This window comes from Lissotriton vulgaris, chromosome 1_2 (assembly GCF_964263255.1).
Source record: "Lissotriton vulgaris chromosome 1_2, aLisVul1.2, whole genome shotgun sequence".
NCBI lineage: Eukaryota > Metazoa > Chordata > Amphibia > Caudata > Salamandridae > Lissotriton > Lissotriton vulgaris.
In genome coordinates, this window is record NC_141686.1 from 213,800,107 (window position 1) to 213,824,371 (window position 24,265).

The 24,265-nt window shown below is 42.1% G+C and overlaps 1 protein-coding gene across 3 annotated transcripts in view; it reads right to left on the bottom strand.

The window, feature by feature from the left end:
* Positions 1-24,265, bottom strand: part of LOC147735024 (membrane-spanning 4-domains subfamily A member 4A-like) — a 246,371-nt gene that overhangs the window by 121,780 nt on the left and 100,326 nt on the right. For 2 of the 3 annotated variants that reach the window (XM_086953111.1, XM_086953113.1), the window contains exon 5: positions 203-319. The exons of the other annotated variant lie outside the window; for it this stretch is intronic. In XM_086953111.1, coding sequence (XP_086809237.1) covers positions 203-319 — 117 coding nt within the window. The remainder of the gene's footprint in view (positions 1-202; positions 320-24,265) is intronic. 3 annotated transcript variants of the gene reach the window in all.

Consider the following 24,265-nt stretch of genomic DNA (forward strand, 5'->3'; position numbering starts at 1 on the left):
ACTGCAAGATTGACAGGCAGTACATATGCCATTTTTCTGCTGATACTCCACATTCGCCCAGCTCTAAATTAACCAGCTTATCATTAATTTACTATGAAGAATTTGGAAGCAATGAATAATGCAACAAGATTATGTAAGAACAAACAAGCATAAGAAAGCCCAGTCACATTAGTAATATTTGACTTCGATATGGTTTACTTACACAAAATTGATATGAACTGCAAAAGATTGAATCAATTAATAGATTGATTGTAACAATAATTATTTCGATGCCAGCACAGATGATGCTGACAATGTTCATCCCCAAACTGCCTATTACCTGTAAAGAAAGGGTGATGATTAGAATGTGAAGAATTGAGGTACCTCTAATAGAGAAGCTTGTTGCACAGAGAAACCTAACATTCAACTTGTGAAAGCCTTCACACACGCCTGCAGCTCTAGCTCACCATAGACTTTGAAACAGATGACTGCATTATATTTATTTCAATACTACCTTAAAATGTGGGCTTTGAGGTAGAATCTTAGATTGGGTTGCCTCCTTTCTGTCTGGTTGCACATTAGAATATCATGTCCAGAACTGTAGTTTGAGATAAATATCAGCTCTTAAGTATTGCTTACTAAAATATTTTTCAATTTGGTGGTTTTTATTAACATGATGCCGAGTAGAGAGCAACAGCTCACAGGGACAAATTGGCTCAGTGGTGTATGCAAGCAGAGGCTGCCCCACACGTTTATGAAAACCTGGTGGTACTGGAAAGAATTTTATGGACTGGGCATCAACAACAACGTCAACACCTTCATGCTATGATTCGTAGGTCGCATGATGATGGGCCCGATTCACAGAATGAACTTAAGACTCAATCCTAAACTTACTACTATTTTGGTATTCACAGAATGCACTTACGACTTTTGGCATTCACAGAATGAACTTACTACTGTTGGTATTCACAGAAGTTAGGATTTTGTCTTAAGTCTGTCTTAAGTCTGTCTTAAGTTTGTCTTAAGACAAACTTAAGACAAAACCCTAACTTCTGTGAATACCAAAATTAGTAAATTCATTCTGTGAATGCCAAAAGTAGTAAGTGCATTCTGTGAATACCAAAATAGTAGTGAATTTAGGATTGAGTCTTAAGTTCATTCTGTGAATTGGGCCCATAGTGTCTGCATTACTGCACCCACAATGATACTGGTACAAATGCTGTTGCATTGCACTCATGCTATGACTATGTCTCATGGGTGTTAAGATCCTGAGTGATATCATTTACTAGACACCTGACTTAGGCGATATGTCCTGCTTGCATCTTCTAACTGTCCTTTTATACTTGACCTTTCCAGTACTGTGCTCCGTTTGATACAAAATCAAATACATTCAGCAAAAAAAGAAATAGAGCATAGTATGTTTGCCAGAAAATATTCTCGCAAAGATATTCTAGTGACAGATCTTTATATCCAGCAATATTAATTTCCTTGGTGGTCTATTATGTCAACAACAGAGCTAAATGGTAATATAGCACCCCCGGGGCAGAATTGCATCCCCAGGGCAGCACGGCACCCGCAGGGGCAACATGGCACCCTGGGGCATGCAGTCCAAAGTAATGCCCTGTGGTGCCATTTGGTTTACATTGCTATCATGATAACATCTTGTTGATTTACAGCTTTTTCACAAAATAAAGACATATACATGAACGAGCTGCTCTGAAAATGCAAAGAAAATAATGGCCCATTCTGCTGTATGAAGTATCTGCTGTCCACCATTTTGCTGCATATACCATTTTAAGTACACCACTTACAATGCAATCGTCACCCGCTCACTCATTTTTGTTCACTCTTCTTTGAAGGTAGACTTAATTCTTATGGCGTCTTTTCAGCAAGGGAGCTGCACTTGCAGGTTCTATATTGTTGTAGTTGAAGATGTCACTTCTTATGATATTTTATTAATAGTGAAACTGGATGTAACTTGATGTAAGCACTGAAGACTGGATAATGTACTTTGAAATGTAATATATCACCAACACCACCACAGGAGTTTCCTCACCTGCTCTCTGTTAACAGTAATTGAGACCCTTGGAATCCTGTGACCTCATAGAGATCTCTGGTTCCCATGATGTCATGACAATTGATCATAGAGGAAAATTCCCACAAATTAGTACAATATAACATCACTCCTTTCTTCAAAATAATGACAACTGAAAGAAAGTTTTTCAAAAATGAATAACATATGTTTTTTATGTAAGGGGGTTAAAGTAAAAGAATATCACTCTGCTTTCCTCCAAACAGAATTACACGGTTAATGTGTCTTAAGTGGCAGCTGCTCCACTAGGGCGGAGGAGCATCGCCCCCTCGTTTCCTCACAGTGTGAGAAGCATAAACATAAAATGGAAATCACTACCATTTTATATTTCTGCTTCTTGCACTGCGAGAAAGCAGAAAGGTTTGCTTGTACTTACTGCTCTGTGAGTAGGGGAAGAGTGGTGTACCCACTGCTGAGGGCCCAATAACTGTTTGGTCGGTCCCCTGGGGCCACCCAAATCAGTCATGCCCACTCTGCCCTTTCTCCATGTGGGCTGTAATGCAGCCTACGTGGAGAAAATGATCTCCCCGTAGGCCCCTAGCTGGGCTGAGTGCCCATCAATTACAATGTTGCCATTGCAGCCTTGTGATTTGCTTAGGAGAGGGAGGCTGCCTGCTTCCTGTTCCTACAGAAGGCAGGAGAGCAGGAGAATACTGAGAAAACGCGGGACCCAGCTGGGACAGGTACGATTTTTAACCCCCCTCGCAACCTTCCCCATGCTACCCGCCTAACCCCCATCCGCAATTAATGCCAGCTACAACTGTGAAGTGGAAATATGTTGTGGTGAAAAAATATATAAATAAATCCAATGAAATGTCTAAACATCACCATATGGCACATCCCATCTTTTTAGCAATATAAAGTAACCATAAAAAATGTATGTATGACCAAAATCCTGAAAGACATTGCAGAAACAAGACATTGGTTGGACTAATTCCAAGTTATGTTAAGTGGATTTGTATAGCGCACTTATCACCCAAAGGGGTATCCAGGCACTAGAGTAGATGTGTAGTCTGATCAGGGCATCAAGTCGAACAGCAAAGTCTTCATTTTTTTGTGGAACTCTAGTAGAAATGGGGTGGTCCTGATGTGAAGAGGAAGGTTTTGGCTCTGATGTAGGAAGAAGAGCGTCCACCTATTTTGCTTCTGGTGATTTGTGGTATCTGTGCAAGGCAGAGTGTGTCCGAGTCAGTTGCCTAGCTGGATGGTGGAATTAAGGCAGTGGTTGAGGTATGCTGGTCCTCCAATGTGGCAGCCGCTCTGGATGGGTAGCCAATATAGCTATCAGAGGTGGGGCATGGTGTGTGCACTGCAGGGGATGTTGCTGATGAGGCTGAGAGTGGCATTCCGGGTAGTTTGGACTCTTTGTATGAGTTGGTTCGAGATACTGGTGTAAAGTGTGCTACCGTAGTACAGCCTACTGATGAGGAGGGGCTGGGTGACTGTATCTGGTGTTTGTAAGAAGCCATTAGAATAGCTAGTGGAGAATATGCAGAAGCAGGAAGGGGTTATTACGTTCACCTGTTTGGTCATCGTGAGATTGTCATCCAAGATAATTCTGAGTTTTTTTACATGCTCTATGGGGGTGGGATTGGGTCCCGATTCGGTTGACTATCAGGAGAAATCCCACAGAGAGCTCTAGTTCCCAAAGATTAGGGCTACAGTTTTGTTTCTGTTGAGTTTTAGGCAGTTCTGTTTCATCCAGTTTTCCACGCTTGATATGCAGGTTGTGAAGCTGGTCCCGGTGGTGTGGTTGTTTTCTGTGAGGGAGAGGATGAGCAGAGATGAGTGTTGTCTGCATAGGATACAATGTTGATTCATTGGGATCTTATGACATGGGCAAGTAGGGCCATGTAGATGTTAAGAGGGCACAGCTCAGCAAGGACTCTTGAGGGACTCTGCAGATGAGGTTCTTGGGTACAGAGGTGTATGGCAGGAGTCTGTCGGCAACAAAGGAGGCAAGCCATCTCAGGGCGGTTCCTTTATTTTGTTGTGGAGTCTTGAGACGAGATTGCTGTGAGAGACAGTGTTGAAGGCTGAGTATAGATCAAGCAGGATGTCTATGATGGTCTGGATGTTGTCAGTTGCTGCGATGAGAATGGTTTCTGTGCTGTGGTTGCTGCAGAAACCTACCGTATTTTCCGGCGTATAAGACGACTTTTTAACCCCTTAAAATGTTCTGGAAAGTTGGGGGTCGTCTTAAACGCCGGGTACCAAACTTTACGGTATGTGTTCATGCGTTTTTACATAGTGCGGACTTCAACCGAAGGTGTCAGACCGCTTCTCAATAGAAAATGGTGCATTACAGGAGGAAAAAGTGACATGTGTGCAAGTAGAGGTACGGTATAATATTGAAATAAATTGAGGGCACTCAAACACAAGAACTAATGTTACGTAGGTGATGGTGGCACTGTGGAAGCACTGTGCAAGTATCGATAGCAAATAAAAAGTAATAGGCAAATAGAACAAATGGCGCCGTGAATGACCAAAATCGCTATGCAGGACTGCGTTGGAAGTGGGGGTTGTCTTATACGGCGAGTATAGCATGAAACCTACATTTTATCATGAAAAGTAGGGGGTCGTCTTATACGCCGAGTCGTCTTATACGCCGGAAAATACGGTAACTAAGTGGTGTCTAGGAGATGGTGCTGTTTTAGATGATTGAGGAGTTGCATGTTGATTGATTTCTCCATGACGTTTGATGGGAAGGTTAGGAGCAAGATAGGTCTGTAGTTGCAGCGCTCTTCCGTGTCTGCAGAAGGTTTCTTCAGGACAGCTGTTATTTCTGTGTTTTTAAAGTTCCCCGGGAAGATTCCGCTGAGGGTGGAGACATTGATGGTGGTGGGGTTGGAGCTGATTAGGGTTCCTTATAGGTTGAAGATGCGGCGGGGGAAGACGTTGGTGGGGGGCACTAAGTAGAATGTTTTCATGATTTCTGTAGTGTCTTTTGGGTTGACGGAGCTCCAGTTTGTTAGTAGGTGGTCAAACATGATGATAGTGGGCAGCAGTTTGTTGAGGACTTGGGTCCTGAGTTGGGGGTAAAAGTTACTGTAGATCATGAGAATTTTCTTGTGAAAGAAGTTAGTGAGGTTGTTGCAGAGGGCCTGTGGTGGGGTGATGGTTGGTGTCTGCTGATGGGCTGAAGATGTTGAGGTGCTCTTTGCAGTTGTTGGGACTTGTTTCCATTTCCATTCTCTGTATATAATGAAGCCCTAATAATAAAGTCCTAAAACATTTTCTGCAGTCTTCACCACATGAATTAGCAGCCATCCTTGCTTCTCTTTTCAAAGTTTTAACTTTCTCCTACTGCCATCCTGTTCACTCTTTGTGCTATTGCTTGACCACCTCATCCAATGCTTTCTGGGTCAGCCATCTGCGCATCACTCATAAATATGTAACCACTACAGGAGTTCCTGTCATTCCCTTTTTCACAATTTCTGCACTATTCTTTCTCCCTTTTTTTTCTTGCTCTTCAAGGTAACTCTTTCTTATTCCACCATTGACCTTACTTTAAAACAAAATGGCAATTATGTACAATGTACACTTTCATGAGATTTGAAACTTTTTTAGCACATTGCCCCTTCTTCCCAACTTGATTTTGTTGTAGTCGCCTTCCGCAATTCTTTTTCCTTTCATGCCGTCATATGCATAACTTTGGGTTTCATAATCCTTCATTCAGTGCAGGGTCAGTTTGATTTTGGGTTTTCATTCTCGCAAACGGTAACACATCCATGAGCTAATTCACAGTCATGTTTTATGCCCACGCCATTTTGTCCACAGCCTCTCTCACTCCCTTCATGGCATTCACTGTAATTTGTAGGGTCCCTGCGACAAGTCAGTTGAGCCTATTACCTTGGAGAGTACATGTTTAACCCCATGACGTTTTAAAAGTGTGTGCATCAGCGTGGATGTAAGTTGAGTACCATTATTTGTGATAATTATTCCTGGGCATCTCTCTTTTATGAATACTTTCTTGAATATTTTGCTAACATTCTTACGTGTAATGTTCCTCACAAATTCAACTGCTACCCATCTTGAGAAAGCAGCAATCATTACTAAGGCAAAGTGATCAGACTTTAGCATAATTCAGGGAATCCATTTCCTAACCACCAACTTTCAAATGTTTTTCACTCTCTCTACACACCTCACATCTTTTTATCAATTCTTTTTACATAACTATTCACGCCTAGCCTCCACACTTGTCGTTAAAGTGTTGTATGGTAAGTAACAGCCTGATTCATCAAGAGAAATTGCGCTTATTGCATTTGGGATTTATTATCCCAAATGCAAAATTAGCTATTTAAGAACTCGCAAATTTGCGAGGAATAGCATTTAAGGAATCTCTATTAGAGATTCCTTAAATGCTATTCATGAAACATTTAGAAATTGCGAATTCGCAATTTTGGGCCGCTATTTACCGCGAGGTCAAACCTCGTGGTAAATAGCGAAAAACTTAGAAAAAATGCATTTAAATGCATTTTTCTAAGTTGCATGTGAACACACACACATGTCCTCTGGACATGTGTGTGTGTAACATCTGTGTGAATTTACATTTCAGGGGTGTTACAGGGTGTCCTTTGGACACCCATACACCCTTGAAATCGCAATCTCATTTGCAATTAGCTAATTGCTAATCGCAAATAAGGAATGACTCCCCATTCTCCCCAATAAGGAATGACTCCCCATTCATTCCTATGGGCCTTTAGGGCCCATAGGAATGAATGGGGAGTCATTCCTTATTTGCGATTAGCAATTAGCTAGTCGCAAATAAGGAACCTGTAGGAATCGCAAAAAAAATTGCGATTCCTACATGAATCCCGTTTTGCGAGTCGGGAATAGCGATTCCTTATTAATCGCTATTTCAGACTCGCAAAACTTCACAATGATGAATCAGGTTGTGCCCATCATGGTCCAATTTAATCAATTTTCTTATTTTTTCACTCCCTCTTGGTAGATATTTTTCACCTCTCAAAATTAAGGTATTCTTTGCACCCATGCTTAATTCACATTGTAGTTTCACCTAGCTGCACAATGGGGCAAACACATCTGCTTCACTTTTCCATCTTTTGAAAATACTTCTTGCTAAATTCTGAAAAATTGCATCCAACTTATTTAATTATTTATTAAGCTTGTAGAGCGCGGCAGATACCCAAAAAGGGGTGTCCCGGCGCTGGACGGACAAGTGCAGGTAATAGCTTATTTATACCGATAGACAGAGCTACTGGTTAAATAGCCAGGTCTTAAGGGATCTGCGGAAGCGTGTGTAGATGGTTTCTTTGCGGATGTCAGGGGAGAGAGAGTTCCATAGCGATGGACCGAGGTAGGAAAAAGATCTCCCACCCATCCTGGAGAGTTTGACTCTGGGTACAGTTGTAGACCGTAGATGGCGAGTGGGAGTATAGGGACGGACAAGGGATTGTAAGTACTGTGCACCCGTGCCCATTTTGATTTTAAACATATAGCTCAGTCTTTTGAATTTGATACGACTCTCAATCCTGAGCCAATGTAGGTCAAGGAGGTAGCCGGAGATGGGAGTGGCTTTGGGAACCCTACACAGTAGTCTCGCGGCAGAGTTCTGTGCCAGCTGCAGTTGTCTGATCACTGCCTTGTTAGAGCCAAGATAGAGGACATTACCATAATCCAGCCGCGATGTTATAAGGGCATGGACCACTGATCTGTGGGTGTCACCTGGCAGCATCCAGATTATTTAAGATGGTGAAACAGACAGCTGAGACCTTGACTGCCTCTTGGTGCATGGTTAGGGAATCATCAATAGTAACTCCCAGGTTGCGGACATATCTGGAGGGCAGTGGGAGTGCGCCCATCTCGGCAGACCACTGTGACGGGCCCCACAGGTCTTTCTTTTTACCAAGAATCAGGACTTCAGTCTTTTTGCGATTCAATTTAAGAAGGTGGCAGTTCATCCATTTAGCAATTTTACCTAAGCCTGACTGAAGGAGAGATGTCGAGCCAGGGTCAGTGCTCAAATCGGAAAAGGTGATCTGGGAGTCATCGGCGTAAGTATATAGGGTCAGGCCGGCTTGTTCGGCAATGTATGCTAGAGGCCTAACGTATAAATTGAAAAGCAGAGGACTAAGAATAGATCCTTGGGGTACCCCATAAGGTGAAGAGTGAAAATTAGAATTGGCCGTGGCAGAAAAGATTTGAAAGGTGCGGTTGACTAGAAAAGAGGAGATCCAGTTCAATGCTGGGCCACAAATGACTAGCGAGCTTAGTGTGTTGATGAGTATGGCATGGGGGATCATGTTGAACTCCACGCTGAGGTCGAGCAGTATAAGCGCAGCTGTGTCTCCTCTTTCAAGGTGGTGTCGCAGGTTCTCGGTGACCCCCAGCAGTGTGGTGTCAGTGAAAAATCCGGTTCTAAAACCGGATTGAGAGGGGTGAAGGATTTTATTAGATTTGATGAATTGGGAGAGATGGGAATGAATGTGTCTTTCAAGAATTTTGGAGAAGGCTGGCAGAAGAGAAATTGGACAGTAGTTGGAGAGAACACTCAGGTCGGCTGTGGGCATTTTTTCAGGAGAGGAGTCACCATGGCGTGCTTACAATGTGCAGGGACTGTGGATTCGAACAGGGAGGAGTTTAGAGGTTTTAGAATAATGGACAGATGATGGTTGTCAAGCTGTTTTAATATTGAGATTGGAAGAGGGTCCAATAGAGAACCGGATTTTACTTTCCCTAAAATAGATTTCAGGGAATCCAGGTTGAGAAGCGGCCAAGCATACAAGTATGAGCTAGTGTGGGGTGAATCAGTTTGGAAAGGACCAGGCGTGGTTAGAGATATGATGATTAAATGTGACTGCAGGGTCCTGTCGGAGTGTGATTTCGCGACTTTCGTGTAGATTTTTTTCAATTTTGTGCGTGAAGAATTGTGCAAGCTCTTCGCACTGGCTTTTGTTGAGGGGCGGCGGTTTCGCAGTGGTCTCAGAGCCAACAAGCTCTTTGACCAGCCCAAAGAGAGTTCTAGAACAATTAGCAGCCTCAGAGATTGTTTTGGAGACAAAGCTGGCCCTAGCAGAGTTGCAGTGATTGTGGTAGAGCTTTTCAGCCTTCTTATAGACATCTTTGGAGTCAGGTGTATAGTCTTTCCTCCTTCTACATTCCAAGCGTTTACATTTAGATTTGTCAGCTTTTAAGAATTCGTTAAACCAAGGAGCCAGACGGCGATGGATCATAAGTGTTTTATGAGTAAGGGGGGGACACAAGAGTTTATAGCATCTGAAAACCAGTTATCTACATTTCCTGGCAGCACTTCAACACTAGAATCAGATGAGGGTAGATTGGAGCATAGGATCTTATTTAAAGCGTTCACATCCAATTTTTTCCAATCTCTTTTGGGAATTTTAAGAGACGAGAGGGAAAGGGTAAGGGTGGCAGGGGGGGGCAAGACTGAATTTAGATAAAAACTGTGCAGCTTTCTCTCACTCCTCATGTGTAATAACATTAGTTTCTTCTTCCAATGTGTAAAAAATGGGGTTGCTGGTTGACTGGGGTGTGAGCCTTGGTCCAGCAGGAGCCACGATCCTTCTCAGGGTGAAGTCACAAGTAAACCCTAAATTAACATGTGCTAGGCACAGAGCAGTCGTGCTTAACTCAGAAGCAACGTGTAAAGTATTTGTGTAACACTTCAAACAGATCACAGTGAAAACACAGCACAAAAGCATCCCACAACAGATTTAGAAAAATAGAGAAAGGTTTAATAAATGAAACAATGCCTAAACAACAAACATCCAATTATTAGAACAGGAGATATTCAATTTTAAAGATGTTTTGTTAAATTAGTGCCAAGAAGCACAAAGCACCAACTGTGGATAGCTGGTCATGCCAGACTAGGACAAAGTCACAAGTTCAGTCCGACTGCGATGGAGCACAGGTCAGCTACAGGGACCCAATTAGGCCCACTGAACAAAGTACCTTAAATCCTGGTTTGCTGAGGGTTGCAAGGAACCACGCCAAAGAGTCTTTGCTCGGCCAAAGTGATGCTTCAGTTCCAAGATGCAGCGAGGCTGCGATGTGAGATCCCGCATCATCATCAAGGATCTCTTCGACTAGGGCTTGTGATGCAAAGTCTTGCGTCTGGAATGCACTGCACAATCGGGGCGATGTGTCGGATCCGAAGAGGTGTGAGGCTGCGAAGCCAAATAAGGGTCTTCACTGAGACTACCGCCTACGGGGATGCAAGGACTTGTGCTAAGGATGAGTCCCGCAGCAACGGTTCTGAAGGTGCTGCGGGGTGTTATGCGACGCAGGTCTCTGCGTCGGCTCAGATACAAACAGCAGCGCGGATGCATCAGTTCTTGGGATAGGGCCGTGCAGCAGAGGTGATGCCTCAGTTCTGCTGGCTCTACAGAGTCTGCCCAGCACCTTAGGTCCCCTTCCCAGGGTCCACAACTTGAGTGGCACCACTTGGCAGGGTAGACTCACAGATTCAGAGTCCAGGGGCAGGTGCAAGGTTGTTGGAAGCCTGTTGGGTCCATGAGGCTTCAGATCAGGACAGCAAGCTAGAACCTTTGAGTCACTCTGGGGTCCTTCTCACCCAAGCTGGAGGGCAGCAGGCAGCAGGGCAGCATTTCCTTCTCAGCATCAGTCCAGCAGAGTGGCAGTCCTTTCAAAAGCACAGCAGTCCTTCTTCCTGGAAGAGTATCCAAAGATCCAGAAGTGTACTGAAGGGTTGATGTCTGAGGTCCCTTTTGCGTCTTTGAAGTGGGGGAGAAGCTTCTAGAGGTTTTCCGTTGAAGTCCCCAGGCATCCTGCCTTCCCTGTACTAGCTCAAGACTAACTACAGGGGGTATGAAGTCTTTAGTGTGTAAGCAAGCCACAGCCTATTCAGGTGTGAGAGTGGCTGGACCTAGCTCCTCCCTCCCATCCTGCCAGTGATGGCACATCCAGGCACACCTAATCTCTGTGTGGCTGTGTAGGAGGAATACATAATGCCCACCTGTCAACTACGCCCATTCATGTGACCCAGGAGCAGCCTAGAGGCACTAAATAGCTTGGGCAGAAAAATGCCAACTTTCAAAAAGTGTAATTTTCAAAATTCTAACTTAAAGTACGAATTCACCATAAAATAGGATTTCTCATTACAATTTCAGACACCAGACATGAAGGGTCATCTGGTCCCACTTCATATAAGTTTAATAAGGTAACTCCAATATTATCCTATGGGAAAGGTAGGCCTTGCAGTAGTGAAAAAAGATTTTATAAATTTTTCACTCCCAGGAAATGCAAAACTTAAAAGTACATGTCCAACTTTTGAAATACACTTCATCCTGCCCTTTGGGCTGTCCAGCACCTCCCCTAGGTGTGTCTTATTTATATTCGAAAGGTAGGGTTGAGCCTTGACAAGGGTTTCTTTGCCAGGTCAAAATTAATATATCTTATTTTATTTTGAACATTTTATATAGCGCGAACATGATCACCGAGGGTATCGGAGCGCTTTACAGATTATGCATCACAAGGTAATAAGCATACAAAACAGAATAACCAGGTCAACAAATTCAAAGTCAAAATTGTCCAGTATTCTCGTGAAGGCACAGAAAAACACATCCTGAACAATAGAGGGAGAAAAAAGTCACAGTCTAGAATTGTCCGACCGACTCATGAAAAAGGTGGCTGGGCAAGAGTCAACAGGTATGGACCCAGAATCAGAGGAAGGTGTCAGGGTAAGACAGAAATTTCTTTATCAGGAGCCCTTTGACTTCTTTTTTTAAAAAGACAGTAGACGGGTCCTCCTGACTTCAGGGGGAAGGGAGTTTCAGATCCTCAGAGCCATCCCTGAGAAGGCTCGGTTATAGGTCTTTTTTTTCTAGTTTATAAATTTTTGAGGTTTAAGGAAAAGGAAGCTGGCGCTTCTGGAGGCTCTAGAACATCAACGCCTCCCTCTTCCAAGGTCCCATCCCTGACTGCCTTAAGTCCGGTCAAGTTATCCCCCAAACAAAAGTGGACGAAACTGACTTTAACAACTACTGACCTATTTCCAATATCACTACCCAGATCAAAACATTGATCTGTTCCACCTATTAGACCAATGTCAATCTGGCTTCCGTGCTGGGCACAGACCGAATCTGCTATGACACCCATTGTAGATGATGCCCTAAAAAAGCTGGACCGGAATCAAGCTGGTCTTTTTGTCTTCCTCGACCTACCATCGGCATTCAGTACAGTGAAGTACGCAAATCACCTAGACCCTCTGGAACACTGTATGGGCCTTACAGGTCTAGTCCTTAAATGGTTCTCCTCCTACTTCCTTAACAGATCTCAAAGAGTCTGGCTTATCTCACCCCCAGCTCAGTTCGATCTCTCATGGGGTACCACAGGTATCATCGCTTTCGCCCACCCTCTTCAACTTATTCATGGAACCATTACCTGAATTTCGGAGCTCAACTAACATCCAATACCACATGTATGCGGATGATACCCAGCTATACCTAAACGTCTCCTCCCCAGATGACATCACCCCACTCAACACAACACTAATGGAAACTCAAAATTGGCTAACAACTAATCACCTCAAACTAAATACTCAAAAAACGGAACTCCTTCTAATCGCCCCACCCAACCAGGCATTGATCATCGATCATACTGAAGGCGGTTTTAAACCTGAATTGTTCACCTTTTCAGTAGGTTCTTTGTTTACAAAATATTTCTTTAACCTAATCTTTCTAATTAAATTTTTAAAATCTTTCTGGATCTCATAGGGATTAGGTTTGGATATGGGTGCAAATCCTAAGCCTAAATTTAAAACTTTCTCTTCCTCTCTATTTAATATTCTTTTAGACAAATTTATTATTGGAGCCTTCTAATGAGTATTTAGCCCCAAGTCTTTTGACTTCTCGTATTCATATATCGGGGTTGGTATTGTGGAGCTGGTCGTTGGTAATTCCCTCGACCCCTTCCCCTCATCCCTTGGTTTTGCCTCTGTTGCTGTCCTAAAAAAGGTCTCTGATCTTTATATTGTCCATTAGTGTCCTTCCTGTTCCTATTCTCTGTTTGATTTTCCTCCTCAGACTCAGTACTTGCATATGATGTATCAGAAAAACTGTCATTTTTTCTCTGCCCTCTCGGACAATATGGATACCAGTTTTTCTTTTGATATGTATCTTGAGCTGGAGTATCGTAGTAATCTTTTTGGGTATATGGGTATACTGTCTCAACACTATACCTATTAATATCTTTTCTTAGTTTGTTCATTTTTTTATTCATTAAATATTCCCTATATCCTTCAACGTCCTCTTTAATTTCACTTAGTTTACGTTTTACATCTTCTAAAGAATTACTACTCTTCAGCTCAGCTTCCAATTGATCTAATTCCCTTTTCTCTATTAAAATATATTCCTGGGCTGTTTCAATATTTAAAAGCATCCAGTCCCTGCTGCATCGATTTACTAACAGGGTCAAATGTTCAATACATTTTTCATTCTTCACGAAAAGGCCAGGTTCATTTTTCACCTGGAGTCCTATTGGGATAATACCTTTTTTACAATATTCAATCAGGAATTCTGCATGTCATTCTGTGCATATAACTTTCTTTTTTAAATTCCAAAAGGTATTCCACTTTTCTGAGTTACTGTCAGTAATGATGGATGCATTAATATTTTTTGAACTCCCACCGATAATTTGGGAAAATTGATCCTCGGTAAAACTAAATGTCTTTATTGTATCCATATTTAAGATTAGTCTAAAACTCTCTGGTTTACAAGCCGTACAGTAAAAGGATAAAAGAAAGAGAGTGACCCTGTGACCCATGGGGGAACTGGGTAAATCAACAGTTAAACAAAGGTTGTTCCCCGGGTGTAATCCTTATGATGCTTAAACTATCAAAGAGCTATCTACCTCTCATACACTATTGCTCAATGTTATTTGGGCAACTCATTCATGCTCAGAGGACCTTATTCCTACTCCTAGCCTAATTGAAAGTAGCACCAAAAATTGTTTTTACAAGATTTAACCTGACAATGTTAATTGTGTTTACAATCTTCTTTATTAAAAAACAATGTACATTTTGTTCTTAATAAAAAGGCAACCTGGAGTTCATCTGTCTTACACAATACCACAATGAAAATTCAAATACAAACACAATTTCCAATATACACATTAAAAACACAATTTCTTTAAAAACACATTTTTGTATATATGTCCATATAAAACCCCCAAGGGATTTTTCATATGTCGCCACGTTTCGGTGATCCTGCTATTTATGCACCACCTTCCTCAGGAAAATTTTAAAAACTAATATTATTCTGTGAATAAAAATTAAAAATACATAATCAGTACTACATCACAATATGTGTTACATCCATATTTCACCAATTAATACTCCCGCATGCTTTATTGACATTGTCAAGGCCAAATACCTCTACTTCCTATTACAAATCCGCTCTTTCAGTATTCTTTGGTCCTCATTCATACAACACCGTTTTTACATGCCTCTGTGCTCAGTCAGCAAATCTCATATGTGATCATATTCCATTAGAAAATGCAAATCCCTATTTAACTGACATTCTCACATTCAAGTTACTGGACTCAGGTAATTAGACTCAGATAACTCTGTTAATCGTGCACTCATACCTTAGGTGAAGTTTTATTCTTCCCTGAGTATTTTTTATCCTATTAGATGGAAATATTCGTTCCCATGCTCACATTCTCATACTTGAGTCTTATAACTCAAATGTCTGTATTATTATATTACTCATACCTTCAATTTAGCTGTTATGTCTCCCCTGTGTTCAATCTAGGGAAACACTGGTCTGCTTGTCCACCTACTTTGTATCTATAGGAACAAAGTATATATTATACTTATAGTCCCTCATGGAGTTCTATTCTTTAATTATTTCTTTCAGGGGACAGAGTACACTTAACTTTCTATATTTTGATTAAGTCTAAGGGTTTTTCTGCCCCTCTTGATAAAAACTTCTAGCGTAGTTCCTTTGTATGCTCGATGTAACATATTTGCCTAATATTGACAAAAGTACACACTATTAGATAACCCCTCTTCAACCTCTGGCATTTTAATTGCAATTAATAGGGAAAGAAAAAGGGTGGTACCGATCAAGACATATTTTCCTGCTCTCTTAATAATAGATGCGTAGTTCTTGGTAACAGGAGAGTACATCGCCCTTCTTATTCTATCAGGATTAGTCAATTATCCCCGGGTGTTTCTTTAGGGATGAAACCAAAATGCATATAATGACTTAATACTATGGCGTCCGAGTCCAAAATACCTCTATTTGTCGTGTACCTGGCCCTCACTGCTATTCTAGCTAATTAACAGTATATCAGCAAATGTTACTTAATACATCATTTTAGGATTCCGATTGTAGCAAAAATACTTCTGAGTTCAGACTTTTAATTTTCCAAACTCACAAGTTTACATATTTATAAATTCTGGTCAGTCACTTTCATTATTCCGGTTTTTTATCCGTTCTCTTCACACATTTAGCAAATGCATTTGAAACGCCTGGCTTAATGTCTCTTAGTTCCAAAGTAATGCTATCTTCATGAACGATATTATTATTAATAGGCGCTCTCATTCTTACATCTACAACCCTGCCACTCGTTACCTTAAGGGTGGTCAGGGACACAATATTACTTTTAATCGAATCCTGTTTGAAGTTGTTTTCCCCAGCAACGTTAGTACTCCGTATGCTGAGAAACCTCCCCGATTCCACGATGTAGCTGCCATCGCCTTACCTCTTGTTTGTCTTGACACGGCTACATAAAGTTTCAGTGATACAGCGAAAAGGATTATGTTCCATAATGCCGGCATTTTCAGTGTTCACCCGTATCACGTGAGCCTATTACCGAATTTCGTGTTTCCGGTCAGGCCGTTTCCAAACGTTGGCCGCTTTTGTGCAACAAATCACCTGCCATCCTATCTGAGTATGAAAGCAATAGTGTTAAATATGAGACCATCCTTAGTACCTACTCATTAATCCTTTCTTTGTATTTTCACATATACTGAGCTACATAGGAACATTTTACCGGTGTATTTATTCAATCCCGTTGTTTTACATCAGATGATTATAAATAATTTAAAGCCTTCAAATTCTGCCCGATATTTTATATGTACATCCGTATTGTGTTTGCACGCTATGGCCCTCATACACTTCTCATGTCATTTCACAGTATTTTTACAGTTGTGCTTCAGGTGGGGTGTTCCCTATACCTCTAATAAAGCGGCAGCCATCTTAGAATGTTAGACTGTCCATCCGGGTTTGAGACTTTATATAAATATAATGGACCTCCTCCACATATGTGTTGATCGGTAAGCCCCTTTTTCTTTCCCTATTAATTGCAATGAAAATGCCAGAGGTTGAAGAGGGGTTATCTAATAGTGTGTCATTTTGTCAATATTAGGCAAATATATTAGATCGAGCATACAAAGGAACTACGCTAGACATTTTTATCAAGAGGGGAAGAAAAACCCTGTAGACTTAATCTGTCCCCTTAAAGAAATTATTAAAGAATAGAACTCCATGAGGAACTATAGGTATAATATATTCTTTTCCCCTATAGATACAAAGTAGGCAGACAAGCAGACCAGTGCTTCCCTAGATTGAACACAGGGGAGACATAACAGCTAAAATGAAGGTATGAGTAATACAATAATACAGACATTTGAGTTATAAGACTCGAGTGTGAGAATGTGAGCATGGGAACGATTATTTCCATCTAATAGGATAAAAAATACACAGGGAAGAATAAAACTTCACCTAAGGTATGAGTGTAGGATTAACAGAAGTATCTGAGTGCAATGACCTGAGTCCAGTAACTTGAATGTGAGAATGTCAGTTAAATAGGGATTGACATTTTCTAATGGAATATGATCACATTTGAGATTTGCTGACTGAGCACAGAGGCATGTAAAAACGGTGTTGTATGAATGAGGACCAAAGAATACTGAAAGATAGGATTTGTAATAGGAAGTAGAGGTATTTGGCCTTTACATTGTCAATAAAGCGTGAGGGAGTATTAATTGGTGAAACATGAATGTAACACATATTATGATGTATTAGTGATTATGTATTTTAAAATTTTATTCACAGAATATTATTCGTTTTTAATAATTGTCCTGAGGAAGGTGTTGCATAAATAGCAGGATCACCGAAACGCGTCGACATATGAAAAATCCCTTAGGGGTTTTATATCGGACATACATACACAAATGTGTTTTTAAAGAAATTGTGTTTTTAATGTGTATATTGGTAATGGTGTTTGTATTTGAATTTTCATTGTGGTATTGTGTAAGACAGATGAACTCCATGTTGACTGTTTTTTAAGAACAAAATGTAAATTGTTTTTTAACCGCTTCCGTGCGGCGCGAATTCCCCGACCATGCTGACTCCACCTTGCGCGGGCGGAGTCATGACGGAACGGTTCCGTCATCAGCACAGCTCAACCGACGCTGATGACGGAACCGTTCTGTCATCAGCATGGAAGGGTTAATAAAGAAGATTGTAAACACAATTAACATTGTCAGGTTAAATCTTGTAAAAACAATTGTTGGTGCTACTTTCAATTAGGCTGGGAGTAGGAAAAAGGTCCTCTGAGCGTGAATATCTTGCCCAACTACCATTGAGCAATTGTGTATGAGAGGTAGGTAGCTCCTTGATAGTTTAAGCATCATAAGGATTACACCCGGGGAACAACCTTTGGTTGACACAGCTAACAGCCCTTAACTGCACTCCACAATTCATTGACTCTGCAATGTCATTGGGCGTTACATATGCACAGAATCTCAACATGTAGAAACACATCAGTGTCTCCACAAAAGCAGCAAATCACCAAATGAGTATTTTAAGGAAATTAAAACCTTTCCTAGCCCCCCAATGATTTCAAACATGCTGTTCAAGCTTTAGTGATACCCGGATTGGATTATGGTAGTGCAACCCTATCTGGATTGCCCAGATGCAAATTTGCTCCTCTAAAGGCTTTGTTCAACTTTGCCGATAGACTTATCACAGGCTAAAACGGATATAGTCATGTCACCTCGGATCTCACAACCCTCAACTGCTGCCTTAAGGAGCAAGAATCCAAATAAATATTGCCTGCATGAAACAGAAAGCCCTCCACCTCAATACCCTTAACAATCCCACCCAGAAACTCGGACAAAGCATCCAGAACCTACACCACCTTTTTTCTGAAATCTCAGAAATTCCACAAGAAGAAAACCTACAACTGAGCCTTCTTTGATTCTGGAACTCATTAGCTCCTAAAATCAGATCAAATCCCTCGATCATACAATTCAAGAAAGAAGTCAAAGAATTCCTTATGGGCAAATTTCTTCCCTAGATCACGTCTCCTATCTCCCCAGTCACTCACACGATCAATTATTCCAGCTACCTAATGCGCTCTTCCATGCAGTACAGACTTCACCACCCTGCTTTTCATCTTTGCCTGGTAGTTTTACTGGCATGAACTATGACAATATGTTGTTATTAATAAAGACTATTTGATTAGTTTGTTAGTGAATTTGCATTGAATGTGATATTACTGTTTCTACTGCAAATGCTGTCATTCTGTAAAGCGCTCTGATACCCGCAAGGGTCATGTTTGCTCTATAAGAAACTATGACATAAATAAAGTATGTGATTCACTCTACTTTTCCATGCAGAGAAATGCTTTTAATGCTTTTTATACTTTAATGTAGCAGATTTTGCAAAAGCTGATGTGAAAATATCATACAGTTTCGCTAGATGGTGCTCGGTGACAATCAATCAGAAAAAGCACATTGTTGCTTCTGTGGGTCAAATAAGGTAAAAATGTATGCTGACGAACAGGTTCACACTTGGGCTCAAAGGCAATCATGTCTGTTTACGTTTGAAGAAATGGTAGTGACTAATAAGCTGATTTAAACCCTGGGGGTATTAAAACCGGTTGGACTAAAAATGCTGCCAAACGAGGATTCGCTGGTCTTGAAGGATTTTCTGTTAGGCGAGCAGAAACATACCTCACAGGGCTGTGTGAGTCAATACATCTTCATTGATCAGTTAAGCTGCCATGCTGCTAGTTTTCTGGATCAGGTGAATGCCGCCAAATTGGAGTAAGCACTGAAGCCTGGATAATGCCCCGGCTACTTACATGTAATCTTCTTTACTCCGAGTCCAAGTCTTCCTCGCCACAGAATAAGTTTCCCATCCCTCCCAGCCTTTGTGGGCAGCTTCATGATTGGAGGGTTTGGGGAAAACAGGATACGTATTGGGTCAACTTCCTTTTTATACTAATTAGAGGAAGAGAAAGTCAGCCATATTCGGGGATGGGAAACTAGTACTGTAGTGAAGAAGACTTGGAATCGGAGTTCTTTTGCTTTGGAGGTTTCTGCCTTGGAGCCAAATACTAGTATTGGGTAAATACTGGGGCAAGGAAGGTGAACCAGGAGGTAATACTGTATATTTGAAGGTTATTATATCACCAACAGTGTGACAGGAGTTCCTTCGCCTGCTCTCTGTCAATTGTCACTGAGCCGCATGGAGATCTCTGGCTACAGTGAGGACAGGACTACAATATAGAACTATTACCAAACACCCCTCCAAACTAAAAAACGTTTTCTCTAATGTGTTTCTGTCAACTTTTCCTTTCTTCTGGTTGTAAATTTATATTGCAAAATGTTTGTTTAGCCTGCGTTGTTTTTTGTCCTCTCTACCCACGCACTCGTCAATGACTACACCACTCACGAAGGGTAGTTTTACAAGTTTTTAATCATCAGCGTGTGAATGCGAACTCAACATTCTAAACCTGCATTCACTTCACACTTAAGTCACAGGTCTTTGTAGTCTGTCAGAGCCAAAAGGGTTATGTCATTTCTAACTCACTCTACACTACTTCTCCCCCTTTATTAAATTACAAAAAAATATGTTTTCAAATATATACACAATTAAAGCTCTTCAATGAATCTTCATGGTGCTCTAATCACACGTTCTGATCAAGTCTTCGGAAACAGGGAACAGGCAGTTGAAGTGTCCGCAATCTGCATTGGTGATGTAGAAGCAACAGCAGTAAATGGACTCTCAACTGTTCGTTTAGTCCCAGTCTCTGCATTGACATCAATGCTCGACGAGCGTTGGGCAACATGTTGGACATGCAAGGAATCTTGTGTAATAAGCTTCCCAGGATGCTGGTCAGTCACCATGTGTCCTTTGTTGGTCACGTCATAAAAGGGCTCAACATCGAAGGGAGCATCAGATTTCCTCTTCAAGGCTGACCTACAAGCACTCTTTCATTTTCTCCTTACAAACCACGTCATTGATATGGGTGTCTTACTCAGTACTCAATCTCTGATTGGTCCATTGAGGTAACTTGATCGTTATGACTCTCCCGAACATAAGGGTTGCAGGACTTTCACCTGTGGCCGAATGATGGCTCAAAAGATAAGCTTGAATAGTGGAAATCAAAATAGTCCTAAGATTGAGTTTCTCCAACACAGCATGTTGAACAGATTTCTTCAGAGTGCTCATGAAATGTTTGACGAGGCCATTGACCTGCGTCCAAAGAGTGGTGCTCTTCTGATGCTTCACATTAAGATGACTAAAGTCTCTGAATTCCAGACTGTTGGTTGGCAGTTGTCGGATTTTTAAATCTGATAATCCATGTTGCAAAGATGCCATCTAATCTTCAATTACTTTTTCTTGAGTATTAAATGAAAGATTCTTTACTTATGGAAAAAAGAGCATTCATCAATAATCACCAATAAATGATGTCCATTGTCAAGAGGACTGGAAAAGTCAACAGCAATACTTTCACGTGCACGCTTGGGCATCTCTGACATGTTTAAAGGGTGCTGAGTGGTTTTTGAGGAAAGGCAATTGCATAGATGCAGGCCTTCAACTCTCTTTTAACTCTCTTGTTGAGATGAGGAAACGAGACGCGATCTCAGAGAGCTCGTTTTGAGGTAACATTTCCACAATGACCTTCATGGAGTTCTGTTGCCAGGACAATGTCTGGGGTCCTGTTGATTTGGCAGAGGGAATAATTGATAAAAATGCCTAGAGATATACTCAAAACCTACTTTAATAACAAGTACCCCTGGTGTAGTTAAAACACAGACATTAGGTCATAACGTGAAAACCAATGAAACACTTGACCCCAACCTATTTATCTGTTACCAACATGTTTTGACCCCTATGCTAGCCTAATCAGGTATTGGGTCTTCTTCATTGTGAAAATACTTATAATTAGTGATATAAACACCCTGTGCATGCAGGGTCAATACTAAAACCCTACCAGTCCCCTTGTGCTACTTGCACTAAATGAGGTATACAATACTACAGGCTCCATGGTGCATTGTGGGGGGGGAGCCGCCTTCCTAGTCACACATTCATCAGAAGGACGCACTTTCTATCCACCTACCGGTATGCAGCTTTGAAGGGGGCACCTGTAGGTGGATAGGAAGCGTGGTCCTTCTGATGAATGTGTGACTACGAAGAACCCGTAGTATATTACTGGATTGAATTTGAGATTCAAAGCTGCTTTGACTTGATATTATGTAATTTCATCAGTGCACTGAAGGACTGGGTTATTTAAGACCCAGCGGTGCCAGGGGACAACACCTGAAACCTTCGTGGGTAACCTGCTCCGGCGTACGAATGACAGAGACACGGGACACTTCCTTCGGCGTCAAAGATTCGAGGTTTATTTACTGCAGGGAAACACAGAAGTCACAGGAAGTACAACGAGTGTAGGTTCGAGGAGACTGCTTCAAATTGCTATTGCGGATCGCTCCTTTTATACATAATTCTCCCATAGGTTTACATGGTACACAAAGGTTTACGACTCGGTTCCCATAATTATCCCCGAGAGGGGTCGCTTTGGTCACTTTGATACATTCAAGGTCCGGAACATAAGTGCGGAAACATTTGGCGGTTCCCAACTGTAAAAACCCATCTTCCCACCATTAGTACATTCCAATCAGCAGTAAAACAGATCGAAGAAGGAACAAGAACAGGTGCAGAGGAAGATGGAAACAGTGGGGAGATTGGAAAGGGTGTAAAAGGGGAGGTATCGGGAAACACGAGCTACAGGCATCAAAGGGACGTGCCTAATGAGATGCACGGCTGAGACAATAACCCGGCACGGCGAGATGAGCCTCGAGCGGGGCCATCTGCCTTACAGTATCATCCCCCTCGTCATAAAGACACTTCCAAAGGACATGTGTCTTCCGCAGATATCTTGGGAATCCCAGGGTCGCGAAGCGGACCACGTCCGTTCGCTGGCTACTTGAGGGCAAGAGACAAAATGGATGCCGTATCTAAGATGGAACCCGTGGGTACAGATAGAGAAACCCACGTAACAGACGAACGGTTTAGGTTAGCACAGCGAAACTGCGTACACCCACTAAACTCGTCATTTGCGGTTCATAGATACCAGACTCGACCATATTTGTGCGAGTCGAAAACACCACTTACAATTGTCACGGAACCTCAGGCGCTCCTTTTGCCCTCATGTAGGCAAGCTCTAGTCGGAATCATACTCGATATTCATCAGACCATCTAGATGTTGCTGTAACATAGCTCTGTCCAATCGAGCTCCTTTGGTAACAGGCGGCTGTCTTATACACGTTGTAGCACAGAGGCCACATAAGGCAGGACCACACTGCACACAAAGGCAACACGTGAACAGGAACGCCTCAACAACTCCGATAATCATCAGAATCTTCCAACCCCAAGTCAACATCAGGCCCCAAAACCACCCAAGTAGCGTCCAATCCCCTACGTCCACGTGTATGGATTCAGAGATCTTATGCAACTTTGAGATGGCTTGATAGACGGTCGGAGCGTTATCTGGAATGAAAATACAGCAGCTCGAATGGATCACCTTACATACCCCACCTCGATCTGCTAAGATCACGTCTAAAACCATACGGTTTTGTAACGTCATAAGTCTATCCGCCTGAAGTTCTGTGGTGATATTACCAAGGGCACTGGCAGTAATATTAGCTGTCGATTCTACCACTCGAGTCAACTGTCTCAGGTTTCTACTATTAGCCATAGGCCCCCAAAACGGGAGGAAACCCTTGAAAAAGTCTCCTGCCTCTTGACCGGTAGTGTCCTCTTCGCTAATTACGCCTCTCACAACTCTAGTCTTGTGATAGTCTGCGTCTACAGTGAACGTCGGAGGCAACAGATTTGCGATAAAACATGAGCCCACAAAGTCGGAGGGCAACCATGCATACGCACGATCATGGCAGACAAAGTATGTACCCTTGGCAGCCAGAAACACAGGGGACGAGACCAACGGCAGAATGTAATTTTCAGTGCAAGCACTCTCTCCAAGTCGGGCTTTCGATCTTTGGCCACGACCCATTAAACAAAAATTACCAATGTGGGGTACGACCCATATCGGAGGCGAGCTTTTAAGCTGTTTGTCACTCGTGAGCGCACTATACTCGACCTTACTCAGGACCCTATAGGCTTGTACCTCTTCCTCTGGGATGAGCGACAGCTCATAGATATCTCTATCCAAGTCTTCTATCGCTATAGACAAAGGCTTGTGATACGAGCCAGGGCCAAAGTAGGGAGAACGTAGCTCTCGACTGGGGTAAGAATCTAGTGCGCTTCGAAACATTGTTTGGAATGCTCGAGCTGAACCCTGGGAACTATACGGTAAAACCAGATATGGAATTCCCTTATCCGTGGTATGTGGCATCAGCCCACACACCCAACAATTAGTAGTGTTAACCACTAACTGGTGCTGGTGAAGGAGCTGAATAAAGGAATTATTGCGGAATTCTGCACGTCTAGCCTGCTCGTGTTCGGGTAAGATATGGAAGGAATGAGGGGATGCAGTGGAAGTAAGTTTAGGGTCAGAAATAGGAGTAGGTATGGCAGAAGGTAAGAAGTACGACATCGTGTAATACACCCCACCCGCCAATAGTGCAGAAACAGTCAAAAGCAATACGAATATTTGAAACATAAAACATTTGGTACGACTAAGTTGTTGTAGCTTGAACCTTTGCGCCTGAGCTTCTTCCAAGTCCATCAGCGTTGAAAACGCCATCCCCTATGACCGTCCGCAACGTTTCCTGACGCACTTCATTCTGTGTAGCAGTAGTCAATCCCTAGGAGTTCCCAGGAACCGACGGTCTTTAACCTAACGTCAAGACCTACTAACCAGAAGGAAGTACACGCGCGGCCCTACGGCCTTTATTTACAATGTATATGCAAAATGTCTCTCTGCTGT